This window comes from Marmota flaviventris, chromosome 2 (genome assembly GCF_047511675.1).
Source record: "Marmota flaviventris isolate mMarFla1 chromosome 2, mMarFla1.hap1, whole genome shotgun sequence".
Lineage (NCBI taxonomy): Eukaryota > Metazoa > Chordata > Mammalia > Rodentia > Sciuridae > Marmota > Marmota flaviventris.
The window spans coordinates 111,903,237-111,918,343 of record NC_092499.1 but is presented as its reverse complement, the minus strand read 5'-3'; the positions used below and the strand labels follow the sequence as shown (position 1 = coordinate 111,918,343).

The following is a 15,107-nucleotide window of genomic DNA, read 5'->3' as shown; positions in this document are numbered from 1 at the left end:
TCCTGCCACTGAGCCACAATCCCAGCCACAGATGCTGTGTTTTTGACTATGGGTATCCCGGACAGTAGCTAGGACACTCAATAACCCTACCAACTACGCCTCCCTGCCAATACACATGCCACCACCACCTTATATCTCTTTCCACATGAGAGCATCCTCTGGGCTCATGTCAGGGCATAGCCAAGCACCACATATTGTCATTTGGCAGCTTACATTCAGGCAGGCTAGTTGGTGGTCAATGGTAGAGAACAGTTGGGGATATCTGGGCCCTAGTTGCAACTCAACTTCTCACTTGCTGGTATGGTCTTAAGCAAGTCTCTGCCACTCTTTGGGGCTCTGTTCTATAAAAAAAAAGAAAAAAAATTAACAGCCTAACCACCCTCCTTAAGTCAGGGCAAAGAAATCTCTTGTCTGGTACAAAGTGCTAGTCTGATACTAGATACTGATATCGAGACTAGTGCAGTCTTGTTTCTGCAGGGCACAGCTTGTAGGCCTTTTAGAAGAATGGCCAACTTGAGAAAAACTTGGGTCTGGTTCTGCTGTATCACTCAGTAATGTGTACACAGCAGTTAGACAGCAATGAAACCCTGCAAATTCAACTTGTGAACTCTGTGGAAGAGAGCAGCAGTGGTTGGTCTTCAGTGTCAGAAACAGGGGAAGAGTTAAGTGGAGTCACACTGTATTTTAGTAAGCACCTGCTGCATGCCTTGCTTTATATAATGTCTGCAAAAGCTGGGGACGGGTGGCTTTAACTTTGAGCCAGAGTTATTACTGTCCCAACTTAGAAATACTAGACCATTTCTTTTCTGAGATCAGCAGTGACAAAATAACCCAAACATGGTCCCTGAAGCTTTATATCCTGCCTGACTAGGGATCAGGACCATGCATTGTGGGAACCTAGGGAAAAAAACTGACAGCAAAAGGGAGAAAGAAATTCTTGGAGCTGGAAAAACACCAGTAATACTTTTCAAAAATAAATCTCAATTATATACTAGTGGCCCACCCCCCAAAAACGGGTAACTGAGAGAATGGTTCTGGATTACTATACTTCCTATAAAGATGACTAATCAAGAACCTCAGCCATCTGTGTACCCCCCTCTGGCTCCCCTCATTGAGTCTTGGATTCAAGAGAGGATAGGCAAGACCAGAGCTGAGAGAGATGAGAAACACTGTCTCCAACCCATTCCAAAATCCAACAGAAAGGAGAGTTGGATTATCCTACATCCTTCCCTCAAGCTAAAAACTGGTCCTGCTTCTTCTTATCCTGTACCTTTGGAGCCTGGAACTTCACTTACAGTGACTGCATGTGACATCGGAACTGCCTTTTATTACCTCCTAAAAGGCACTCTCCTGAGGTGAAGGTTAAAGGGAAGACCGAGTGTGCCAGGGGGCGCTGTGGCACACCTTAACGCCTCGAGCCTTTTAAGAATTCCTATACATGCAAACGGATTCAGGGTAGATTAAGCCCAGAAAAATTTTCTACCAATAACTATTTTTTGGTTAAGGGAGAAAGGGAAATAAAAAGAGTAAGAACATAAGCAGTCTAAATAAACCTCACCCCCATATTTTCTTCCCGTATTTTTACACAGGTGCTTGTGGAATGGATAGACGTCAGAACACATACATTATGGACAAAGGCTTCAAAGGTAGAGTATCCAATCCTGACGTCCTATTACAAAGGGCTTAGCAAGAGAAAGTACAGATCTGAAATGACCAGGAATTCTGCCTGAGAGAAACTGCATATCTCAACCCACTCCCTTAAAACAAAAATTAAAAGGCCACAGGACCTGGGGCTGCTGGGTAGCTCTGCCCAAGAGGAGAAATCATAATAATAATGAATTCATCTTTCGATTTCAGTTGCACCTGCTTAGCAAACGCTTGTGGGTTTTATATAGATGCCAACTAAATGTCTTCGGAAATGTAGAACGTCATTATCCCACCAATTAGTATGAGTTAAATTGATAATAAAATCTGAAATAAAGTCAATCTACCTGCCCCAGAGGCCTCCTGTCGTGCTGGTGAAGAACGCCACCCTGCACCTGCTGCCTTTCTGGGGCATAAGGGATGAAAATGATACCCAGTGCTAATATTGTATGCACTTTACCTCAAGAGATCTCGGCTCCCAAGAGTACCCTAACACATAGGAAATGCAAGACAGATAACTCCCTCTAGGAAGTCTATGGGTGAAGCCAAAAATGAAAGGTCAAGTCCTGCCCCTGGACTAAGTCCTAGGTTTAAATGCCAGAACATATAAAATAAGGGGCTTTGGTATTAACTGTGAGCTCCCCAGGGCTCAGTTTCCTCATCTGCAAGGTTGGGATAATTATGCGTATCCTTTTGTCAAATGCCTCTCCTATTATCTAACAAGGTTATCATGAGTATCCAATAAAACCACAGATGGGAAATGTTTTTGCATATTATAATCACTGTACTAATGTAAAGGGGCTGTCATTTTGTCTCTGAGGTCTGTTTAGACGAGTCTCAGCTAAACTGAAAGAGCTAATGACTGACAGTAAAGGTCCCAATGGATACCCTAAATCTAGCTCTGCACCAGGATCATCTGTTAAGTTGAATACTGCAGGTACTCATATACCATTTCCCTGAGATTCTGAGGCAGTAGATGAAGGGGGTCCTAGACTCCATTTTTGATACCTCAGGGAATCCTTAAGCAGCTTATTATCCAACTACCATTTAGAAACCACTGGTCTAGACTGACCCTATTTCCCAGGTTACTTTTCTGACCTTTCAGACTTAGCCCCAAGATACAACCATCTCCTAACCAAGTGAGAGCTACAGCTCTTATGGTGATGGTTACTATAAGTGGGGTGAGCAAGGGGCAGGTGTGGTGGTAAGTAACATGTTCTGAGAAAGAGAACACTAAGGGTGAGTGACTATCATCATTAGAATATTCAAAGCCAAAGAGAATTGTCTAAGGGCAGGAGGTCAGACCCAGGCTACTTCCTTGCGAGAATGACTAGCAATTTTTCTAAAAGTTCTGACTTAAAAACCATCCAAATGGAAGCAAACACCATTTCAGGGTGAAAAAAAAAAAACAGAAAGGACAGAGAGCCAGCTGTCCATTCCATTACTGTGACTTTAGTTGTTTTCTGAAATACACATGGGGATTGGGCAGAAAGGTCTCTAAGGGCCTTTTCAGTGCTGAGAATATGCATGACTCAAATGTGAATAAGCTCAGACAGGCCCAGATGCTAATAAATGAGAGCACAACTTTCCTGTGTCCTTTATCATCCTGTGCATTGTGATTAAGGTAGCTACTTTTAGACTCAAAACCATAAATGTAAAACAAAGCTAAGGAAAGCAGTATCTCTGCTTTGGCACCATTCCATTCCTGTTTTATAGAATCACACATCTGAGCCTCTGCATGCATGAAAGGCCCTAGCAGGCAGGCAGTCAGGTTTTGTTTCACTACTCTGGCTATAATCATCCTTTAAACTAAAGACAAAAGAATTGTGTAGGCAAATGTACCAGCAGGTGTTAGGGACCAACATATCTGAACAAGAGAATTCACAAAGAGAAAAATGAAATGTCATGGTTCAAAACTTTATAGAAATACTTACAAAAGACATGAAACAAATCCTTATTGGTTAAACCCCAAATTAACAACTAGTTTGTACCACAAATTAAATCATTTCCTAAAACTACAGGGCAAAACGAAATCAGAACTGCTAAGAATCCATGTATTCTCTGAACGCAATGGAAAAAAGCCCTTGCCTATAAATTGAGAGATTTGGGTTCTTTTCCTTGTGTGGTACCGACTAGGTCACAGCACTGTGTTTTGGATCTTGGGTTCTTCCTCTTTCAAAAGAATGGAGTTGTCCTAGCACCGCCTCTAAGGCCCTTTCCAGTTCCAACATACCCAGTCTTAATTCGGTCTGTGCCCACTCTTTTTCCTGTTGCTTACTGAAGAACTACACCCACTTTCATCCTGGGGCTGAGACCACTTTTACTGCTAAATGCTTTTCTCTCTCCCCTTCTCAAGGTGGCTTTGGAAAGCCATTTCCTCTCTCTGAATTTGTGCTTCCTCATAAAAGGATGTTTAGTTTACTTCAAAAGCTAGTGATGATACTTGATCACATGTGATTTGGGAAGAGGTAAGAGTTAATGAGAGCAAATGCCAGGTCACTTATAAAGACTAAGCCTTCAATTCTGATACTAATTACAAGGCCCCAGAGGAGTGACTCCCCAGAGCTTGGGTAGCCTTGGCTGAAGCTTCCCTTTTTTTTTCCAAAATACCCAAAGGGCATGGACTGGGTGGGGGTGGGGCTGTAAAAAGATGAGGAAGTATCTAAGCAACTGGTTATTCTTCCCCTTCCCCTGCCCTCCCTTCTTGCATGCAGGTGAGTAACTCAGCTGGAGAGTAGCTTTGTGAGGTAGAGTTTTCCAGTTTGCCTTGCTCTTCCTCATCCTCTAGTTCCCAGCAAAGATGGAGTAATACCCAACACATGCATACTCTCCCCACTACCCTCATGCAGTTCTACATCCCTTGTCTTGACCTCTGGCCCTTAAATGGAAGATACCTCTATCTGAGCCTAATCCCTTCCCACCAAACCAAACTTCTCTTTTATCGATTTAAATATATGTCCTGCTCCAAAGCAATCAATTTATTCCCCAAATATTGAAAGCAGCCCTGACTTTCTAACAAAAATGTGAAGGAGATACCACTGGCTACCTGATCTCTTTTAGGCATTGAGCTTGAATTTCAAGGCTCCCCAACTACCATAGCTTGATTGTGGGATACCCACAGGAGGCATCAAGTTTACAGCTTAGCCTTTTTCTCTCAGCAGGGTTTGGCCCCAGTTTAAAGGTATTCCTTGTCCACAGTAAGGTAAAGCATCTGCAGATCGCTTACATTTAGAGATAAGGGCAGGAGCTCTGGATAACAAGATGTCCTGAGGGAAAAACATCCTGCTCAGTTATCAGAGAAGACAGGGATTGAGTCCTAACTTAACTACTTACTAACATTAAACATTATGTAACAAACTTTCTGGATTCAGTTTCCTTGTTTTCAAAATATTAGTAACATTCCTTTGTGCTCAGTCCCCTTCACAGAAAGCTATGAGAAGTGTCAAAAGGAATTTGTGCCACACAAATTGAGCTATTGCTATTCCTCAAATTCTAGAAAATATGCAACCAAGACAGCTGTGATAACCTTTCTTTAAATAATACACAGTTTCCAGATAAAAAGCCCTGAATCATATTGCCTTACTCATTGGCTGGCTAAGTAGAGAATCCACACTGGGACCCATGGGCCATCTTGGGCTTCTTGGATTTACCACCATTCTTTGTATCAATAAAACAAAGCACCTACTGAGAGGCAAATTGTATGTGGGATTGGGCAGGTCATGATCTAGGACCCACAGCCACCTCTCCCCAAGTGATCCTCCACCAGCTGTTGGGCCTATTCAGCCTTTCTTTAATCCTTGCCGAAACTACCTGAGACTACTTGTTATATTGTAAGAATGTTTTCTCCTTCTCTCTGTGGTCATATGCTATAAAGAAGTCATAATCTAAGACAAAGGCAAAACATCCCTTTCTAGTTGCAGAAAGTACTGAGTCTGACTCTACAATTTGTCTGCTATTGAAGCAGTATGAGCCTGGGGAACTCAATTCCTCACTGTAAGTCTCAATTTCATCATAAGCAGTTAGGCAGAGGAAGGAGTAAATAATAATTATCACTCTATCAGTAATACCTGTATCATCCAGCAATGTAAACATCTGAAGGAACAAATGAATGAATGTACTTTTGTACAAGATTGAGGAAATGTTACCTGAGAAAACAAATAATTGCAGCACAGATGCATAAATTAACAGAAAAAATAATCCCATCCCAACCAATTACCTGTTTTGAGAAAAGACTACTTGTGGTGGCACACATCCCACCACCTTCTGCCTCATGGAGTGCTCTGCTCTCATTGGCCCAAGGCACATCTAGTTACCCCTTGAGTTATATCACTTTCACTTTAAACATTTTCAATAATCTCACAAGCTAGAGACAGCATAGATAAACAGCAACCTAAAATGTAAATTGTGGGGTTTTAGTGAAAGACTATGAGAGAATTTCATCACCTGCTATCTTTCATAGAAATTCAGAGCTGAAAGTCCTCTTAAATCACTCTTTAGTATCAAGGACCTATGACTCAGTATTTGTTTCTAGACTCCCCATCTGCCAAAGCCTTCCATATGAGGGTCATAGCTGTCAGACTACATAGTATAGTCTACTTTTTTTTCCAGGCAAGTCCTACCTCACTTGTGATGATCTACAGGAGGGAGAAATCGTCACCAAAAAGGGAATAGTGTAGCAGTTGAAGGAGGAAATCCCCTTTCCCTGTGAGACCTCAGTGACTTCCTCCAGTGGAGCTACAATTCCCTTGTTTCATGACTGGAAGCCAGTTTCACGTACCCTGAAGTCTTGGAGATGAGGCAACTGAGAGGTGGCAGGAAAGACAGCACTAGTTCTAGTGTCAGAGGACGATACTGCTGAAATAGGTTTCAGCATTCATGAGAACTGGAGAAAGCAACCCTAGAAGATACAGTGCAAGCTTGCTAGAAAACAGGAACTTCCCAAAGTCTATTTTGAGACTGAGGTTCTTTTTATACTTATCTACCCAACTATGTATTCAGGAGCTCCTGAAAGGCAGGGATACCACTAGTCTACCACCTAAAGGTTGCTAAATTGCTGACACTTATGCTAAAAAACATCTTTATGCGTCTTCTGAACTGAAGCCTCTTAATCATCAGAAAGAATTCAGAACGATATTACAGAAAACACACAGGCCAAGAGTGCCAAGGCATGGATTCAAGTCTTAGCACTGCTGTTTCTAGTTGTGACCTCTGGGCCTTCATTCTACAAAATGCAAAATATTACTTCTCAAAACTATACATGAGGGTGAGGGCTGGGGTTGTAACTCAGAGGTAGAGCGCTTGCCTAGCATGTGTGAGGCACTGGGTTTGATCCTTGTCACCACATAAAAATAAATTTTAAAAAAGGTATTGTATCCATCTACAACTAAAAAAAAAAAACTGTAAGTGAAAGTGTATTATGGGTGTCATAAATTCGTATCTAATTACTAAAAACAAATACTTTCCTAACCTCCAAAAATGTAAGTTTCTTTGAGAAAGAACTCTGCCTACCCAGAAAAGACTACCTTAAGACATTTAATAAATAAATAAATCTTCAATTATCATAGGTTTTTCTAGCCTCAGGTTCCTGATGGCCAATAAACTCAACTGCAGCCTGTTCCTGATTCTTAAATGACGACTTATGTCCTTGCTTGTCCTAAGGAATCTCTCTTGCCTTGCAGATTACATGAAAGAATCCGTGTGCAGTTCTAGTACCTGTTCCTTGAACAGCAGTGAAAACCCTTATGCCACAATTAAAGACCCACCCATCCTCACCTGCAAGCTTCCAGAAAGCAGCTATGTAGAAATGAAGTCGCCTGTGCACAGGGGGTCTCCGTACACAGATGTGCCAACCTTGTCGACATCTAATAAAAATATATATGAAGTTGGTAGGTGTCTCAAATAAGTAACTTAGTGAAATCAGGGCCATAGTACAGCATCAAGTAAAAACAAACCCTCTCTACTCACCCTGTCTTGACAATACACCCTTCCTTTGGTTGCTTTTTAAGGAATCCAAAGTGAACCCAATATTGCCCTCCCCTCTAATGCAGGAAATCAAATTCTTGTAACTCTGCTTTAAAAAAACACCAGAACTAATATGAAGCAGAAATAGTGGGGATGGGGAATGGGTCCACGCACTTCAACTGATGTGGATACAAATCCCAGTTTAAAAAAGAAAATAATCAGAATGGACATCTGCAAGTTTCTAAGTTGCCCTCTTCTATCTTCTCCCGGTTTAAACTATGTTCCTGAGCTCTTTGATAAGACCCCTACTTCTGGATATCCCAAGTCTCTTGGTGTTGACCAGAGAGTGGGATCTTGACAGCACATTCACTTAGGTTTACCATCTCTTGAGTAAGCCTCAGTTCTTACCCTCAGATATTTGTCATAGATTTATAAACCCCTAGCTCCTCTCCCTGCCAAGTTAAATAGTACTCTCTTCCTTCTCAACAAGACAACCAAAGCTAATCTGTTCTCTGAACTCATTTTTCACTATATTCCTTAGAGCCCACAGTCAGTGTGGTCCAAGAAGGCCGCGGTCATAACTCCAGCTATGTCCAGAATCCATACGACCTACCTAGGAACAGCCATATTCCTGGTCATTATGACCTTCTCCCAGTAAGACAAAGTCCTGCCAATGGGCCCTCCCAGGACAAGCAGTCTTAAAGAGGGATAAGCTTCTCTCTTACAGTGTTCTCTGCTGAATATTCTGACTCTCTGAAAGAAGACAATCCCTTGACTTGAAATAATGGTACAGATTGACTCCAGCTGCATATTAGTTCACCTGGAACTAAAGAAGAGCTTCCAAGTGGGACTGGGGTAACTATTCAAGGAAGTCTGTTCACAAAGGCAAAACCTGTCACCTACCCACCCCAGCCCCAATGCCCTGGATTATGAGATTTTTTAAAAACATTTAAGATACCACTACTCATCAACCTCAACTAAATACAGCATTTATTTATATATATATATATATATAATTTTTTTTTAATATTCTGAAACACGATGCTTATAAAGCATGTAGAATAGGTTTTGTAAACCTTCCTAGGAGGAAAAGGGGACTGCAGAGGGGAGAGGATTACTTTAAAGCACCTGAAATGTATTGTATTTTTGGCTGCTATTTCCATCAACATCTGTTTTTCTACCTGAGATAATTAGTACATAGATATGAACTGTTCTAATACCATTCCTAAAGTACCTGTACATATATGTCTGGTCCATCAAGTCACAACAGTCATGATTACAGTAGTATATAATCTGATGCTGACAACTTCATTTTTAAAAACAAGACTTTAAAAATCACAAATTAACTTTCTCTTTACGGCCCTGTGATAATTGGCCGGAAAGAAAGAAAAAGAAAAAAATTTAGTTTCCAAAGTGCAGTTGTCTCTTTCAATCTACAATGATCTCTAGGCCAGCTTTGCCAAATTTTGCAACTAAAAGTTCTGGAACAATGCAAGTCAGTCCTGGCCTTGTCATATTGCCTTAGTTCATGCAATACCCAAGTTATTCCATGTGAAATAGAGCACTGACATTATGCTTTGTGAGATTATGCTTTAAGTAAGTAGTCACAGACTGATGAGAATTAAATATCCTGAGCTGGGGTTGAGTTTAGTGATAGAGCACTTACCTAGCATGTGTGAGGCAAGGGGTTCAAACCTCCACACCACATAAAAATAAATAAAGGTATCTGTGTCCATCTACAACTAAAAATATTTTTTAAAAAATTAAGTATCCCTAAAAATGGCTATTTGGCTTTCCCAATTTAGTTGGCACTCCTTGACTCACAAAAGTACTTGATTTCAAGCAGTTAAAAATCTTGAGTTTGCAGTATAGAATCTAAAAGGAAATTAGACAAATGTGGATACAGCAAGTTTATGTTGCTTAACATACATTATGCTTTTTGATGGAACTAAATAAGATAAATGATCAAAGAATGGACTATAAGTAATTTTAATATGATGTAAAAACTTTATAGTAAACAGAACATGAAGCTATGCAGTGCTTCTACCTTAAAATCACAAACTACTGAGATGGCCAAATATCTGTTCCAATGAGTTAATGCTCCAGATCCCAGTGGTCAAATGTGTCTATATCTTCCATTAATAATGAATGTAGGTAAAAGAAGGCTCAGATAATTTCAATGGAACTAGCTTCTAAGCCCTACAGAGAACCTCTTTATAAGAATTCAAAACAGAAAAGGCAAACTGTGGTAGCTAATGGTCACCCCTATTCCACTTCATTCTCTGGAAACTGTACAACCAGTAAAAAGGACTTCTAAAAAAGGTATAAAGAAAAGGATCTAAATGACTGCAAAGCTGGAATATGGCTACAGGTTGTGTGGGAGTTCTAAAACCCTTGATAAAAATTGGAAGTCTGCCATAGAACCCATTAGTTTGGGCAATAATCAGCAAAAGCAAGAAAATAAACGAGTAAATCCCCCTCCCCCACTTCTCAAGACATAAACAAATTTTAGTGTTAGAGGAAAATATATAATACTTACATGAATGCTGCATGTGTGCATGGGAGCGAGTGATCAGCAATAGAAAATTTACTTTCCAAAAAAGCCTTATTAAAATATAAATACTAGAAAATTACTTTGTAGACCCAAGTAAATATTTCTCATACATATATAGAAAGAAAATAGATGAGACTTACCTCAGTATTTTAGGGCCACAAAGTGCTCAATTATCTTTGTCAAGCAAAGATGAAGCAGCATGGCAAAGTCAAATCAGCAAGGAGAAACTTCATCTCAATCCCAGGTTTTATCTTCTTCCCTTATCCTGCATGTGCAATAACTGCTACCTGACAAACTGCAAATAAGCAGCATCACTCAAGTTTCAAGTTTCACCTCTCTTCTGCAAACTGCACCCTTGGCAAGTGTATCCAGCAGGAGGTGAAATGGCTAGAGCACTGAGTTGAGACTTCTGTATTACTCTTGTCAAGTTACTTGCCTGTTTGGGCTCCTTTATCCCCCATGCATAAAAAGTGAAGAAGCAGAGTGGGAAGGGAGCTCTACCAGCTCTTCAGCTCTAGCATTCTATGACTTTTTAAGGCAATGTAATACAGCTCAAGTCAGGCAATACAGAAAGGAAAAGGCAGAGGATGTGATTAATCTATGGTAACAACACCACCTTCACATATCTAGGAGTCACTGGTAAAAGACATTTCAATCTTACAGAGAAAATGTTAGAATAACTTCTGTCTAGCACTGTCACAAATAGGTTCAGGGTCAGCCTAAGCATGTGCACTGTACATTGTATTGGTGATTTGGAAAGATCTGTTCGATTATTTTTCAGAAACTCAATTTTCAATCAAATAAAATGATATGCATACAATTCAAATAAATAGGAAGAAACAATTTATTGTACAATAGCATAAAAGATACTATTAAATGGCAATACTTTTTTAAACCACAGATTTGTAATATATTTGTTCACTGTGCAGAGGGATTGTACCTTGTACAAAATAAAGTTAATTTCTCACACTAATTTAACAAGAATGCCTACTGTGGTGTTGCAAATTGAAAATGTGTCTATAATCTATACTTTGGTTTAAGGGCAGAACTAACCTACATTTTATGTGGTCACTTTATGTACCTGGAAGAGTGAAAATTATTTCAATAGATGCTTGAAAATAAAGTAAGGTTGTTTAAACAAGGGAGTCTCTACATTTAAAGTAATGAATAGAAGCAATATATTCTTATGTCAAAAATAAGTTAAAATCTTATACACATCATAGTAGAGGGTTTCTCTGCGTTTCCAAATATTTGTACTCAAAGACAACAATCACGTTTTGTGCTCAGCACCAGAGGCACAGGGGAACTTCTATGGAATAGAATAAGGGCAAGGTTATGGGCTACCTAATTTATATAAATTCAATAAAAAGGTTTCCACTGGTAGAAGTGATCATCCAGTTCAGTTACTCTGAGTGCATCTGTTTTAGGAACTTTAAAAAAAAAAGCTTTCTGGAGGCTGGGGTTATGGCTCAGAGGTAGAGCGCTCAACCAGCACCTGGTAGGCGTTTGGTTTGATCCTCAGCACCACATAAAAATAAATAAATAAAATAAAGGTATTGTGGGGCTGGGATTGTTGCTCAGTGGTAGAGCACTCGCCTAGGGCGTGCAAGGCCCTGGGTTCCATTCTCAGCACCACATAAAAAAATAAAGTTATTGACAACTACAACTAAAAAATAAATAAAATAAAATAAAATAAAGGTATTGTATCCAACTAAAACTAGATTAATTTTATAATAAAATACAGATGCTAAAAAATAGCTACCTGAATAAATGATTCAAAAAGTTTAAATTTCTCCTCATACTTTTGCTGCAGGTTTATGTACTCAATATAGAAGATTCAAGAATGATACATTCTGGCTGGGCATAGTGGCACACAACTGTAATCCCAGCAGATCAGAAGGCTGAGGCAGGAGTATCAAAAGTTCAAGGTCAGCCTCAGCAACTTAGCAGCTTAGCAATAACCTGTCTCAAAATAAAAAATTAAAAAAGTTGGGGATGTGGATCAGTGCGCGCCCCCACCCCCAAAACATTCTGTTAGTCATTCATCTGAAGGGAGAGGGAAGACAGAGGAAGCCTATGTAATCAGTGGCAACAGAAGACAGAAAATATCTTTTAAGAAGGGATGGATTGGGAACTGGGATTGTGGCTCAGAGGTAAAGTGCTCGCCTAGTATGTGTGAGGCACTGGGTTCGATCCTCAGCACCACATAAAAGTAAAATAAAGGTATTGTATCTACCTATAACTAAAAATAAATTTTTTTAAAAAGGGATGGGATTAACAGACATATAGGGGTTTGTTAAACTAGTATTTATGCTTTCGTATAATATTTTATTGTAAATACATATTTATAAGATTGTAATATATAATTCTGTATGATTTTTAATAAAACATTTTAAAACTGAATGGCACTTCTCAGATTATAGCTCCCCAAACAACACCAGAATGAACCCTAGGATTAGACTCCCTCACTCTTAGATAGTCTTTCCTAATTATTCTGACACAGGGTTGAGAGTGCAGGATAGATATTAGGAATATAAATATAAGCAGAACATATTCTCTGCCCTTGTGGATCTTAATAATGTGATGATTACTAAAAGGCAGGGATAGAGGGCTCTGATGACCACTGGGGCGCTAATTATTTTCTTCCCAGACTTGCAGAGCTAGAAAGACTTGAGTAGTGGTCCAACCCAAACCTATGGAAGCTTGAAGCTCTGGTCTTCAACTTCAGTTATCAGATCTCCTCATTCTAGCTTCTGCCTCCTAACCAATTGTTTTCTGATGCCCTCCCCTCTCCTGCCACCCCACAGAAAATTGTGTAAGAGAAAACATGGAAACCTGAAATCTTACAAAGTACTGGTTTTTAGGCATTCATTTTAATGTAAACCTATATAACAGAGAACCCTGACTGATTTCAGATCAAGGATAGTCTACAGAAACAGTGTTGCTTCCTGGGGCTTTCCAGACTGTTCTATTCCAGGCATGTTTTCTTCTTTTATAATATACCTGAACCCATATGATAAAAGGCTTTAGCAAAGAGGCTAACACAATGGTCCGCAATCTCTTAAAGATATGGGCTGGAGCTGGGGCTGGGGATCAGTGTGGAGTACCTGCTTCACACGTGTGAGGCACTGGGTTCGATCCTCAGCACCACATAAATAAATAAAGAAAGATATTGTGTCCATCTATAACTAAAAAAACAAACAAACAAAAGATATGACAAGGGCTAGGGAGAGAACTTAGTGGTAGAATATTTGCTCCACATGCAGTAGGCTCTGGGGTTCAATTCCAGCACCACCAAAAAAAAAAAAAAAAAAAAAAAAAAGGAACCATACCACTTCTCTAGTGTTATTTAAGAAAATGGTACACTGAGAAACAAGAGTTTGTCATAGGAGAATGGGTGTTAGAAGCAGGGCATTTAACTCTGTAGGATGGGGTAAAATTTTGTGGTATGAGGCAAGGTTAAAGTACACTGATAGAAACATAGGAAAGGAATCCTATTTGGCTACTAATTTCCACTGCCATGGCTGATACTGGTAAGAGACTAGTTAACAACCAAACTACATGATATTTTATGTTCACATCTGTATCAAGAACTACTACTCTAGCTGGGCAAGGTGGTATACACCAGTAATCCCAGCTTCTCAGAAGATCACAAGTTCAAGGCTAGCCTGGGCAATTTAGCAAGACCCTGTCTCAAAATAAAAAATTAAAAGGGGTGGGAATGTAGCTCAGTGGTAAAGTGCCCCTAGGTTCAATCCCCATTACAAGAAATCAAAACGAAACCCTATCAATCCTATGTTTAAATGTTAAAAGAACCAAATTCAAATAATGTTTAGATTATTAATAGATTACATAAATGGCTAAAAATTGCCATTTATATCAATGTGTGTGTACACATAAACCTATACACTTGGATTTAATCACAGGTTCTAGTGGATAACTAGCTCTGTGGATTGGTCTATCTTCTTATAGATTCCTAATAAAGAGATTTTTTAAAAAAAATTAAACACAAAATGTTTTTAAAAGTTCTCTCGCAGACATGAATATATTTTAAAGTATACATTAATAGTCAGCAGAATTTCTATTAACAGCAAATACCATAAAACATGCTGCTTTTAATTTACAGTTGATAAAGCAGCCTATCAAGTATTCTTCCTTACACATTACATTGATGTACACTGTTAAAACTGACAGTCATTTTGTAAATGGTCTGAAACTTTTCATCTTATTTAATGGAGTTAACATGAAAATAAAGAGCATTTTAAAATCAAGTTATTGTAGTGAGACCAAAACATTTTATAAAATCTATACCTCTTTTTTCTTTTAAATTTGAATTTGAATTGGATTGTATAATAATTTGACTTTAGTACTTTAAGACAGAGTTCACTTGCAGGATTACTGATTTTGATCTGGATAAAGCCCAGAAATTTATCTAATCCAGCCTCTTTCCTTAATTAGAAGAATGTGAGCTCAGAGATGAAATAATATAAGAACTATAACTAGAACCTGTCCTTGTCACTCAGTCTAGTGCTGTATTATACTCATCATTTTCAATCTTAATTCACAGTCTGGCTGTGAATTACAATATCCTTTCAAATAATCTTTCTTCCAACTCAATTTTCAGGAAAATGCATACTCCTCAATTAAAATTATCTTTCAGCCCAATGGATTCCTTGTTGAAGGTGTAACAACACCCTGTACTGGATCACTTTATTGCTATCATCAGACTCCTAGTTTGGGAGAACATACCATTCTTTTAAACGCCAGAATTACAACACCAATTTATTTAGCAAATTATACAGGTGAGTGGAAAAAGTGACCTGCCCAATTCTAGAAAAGGGTATGATACCAACACTGTCCCAATCAGAAGAAAAATCAGCTCTCTTCTCTTTAGCACTAGTGTAACAGGTCCCTGACTATTCTAACCCATTAAATGATGTGGTGGATG

The 15,107-nt window shown here is 39.1% G+C and overlaps 1 protein-coding gene across 6 annotated transcripts in view; it reads left to right on the top strand.

Moving 5' to 3' along the window:
• Megf11 (multiple EGF like domains 11) overlaps nt 1-8,307 on the top strand; it is a 211,200-nt gene extending 202,893 nt beyond the window's left edge. For 3 of the 6 annotated variants that reach the window (XM_027925884.2, XM_071607325.1, XM_071607327.1), the window contains 3 exons: nt 1,590-1,646; nt 7,323-7,529; nt 8,147-8,307. In XM_027925884.2, the coding sequence (XP_027781685.1) occupies nt 1,590-1,646; nt 7,323-7,529; nt 8,147-8,307 (425 nt within the window). Of the gene's footprint in view, nt 1-1,589; nt 1,688-1,857; nt 1,948-7,322; nt 7,601-8,146 lie in introns of those variants that run through there. The other 3 variants (XM_071607326.1, XM_071607328.1, XM_071607329.1) reach the window with 3 other exon arrangements.
• Nucleotides 8,308-15,107: the final 6,800 nt, after the last annotated feature.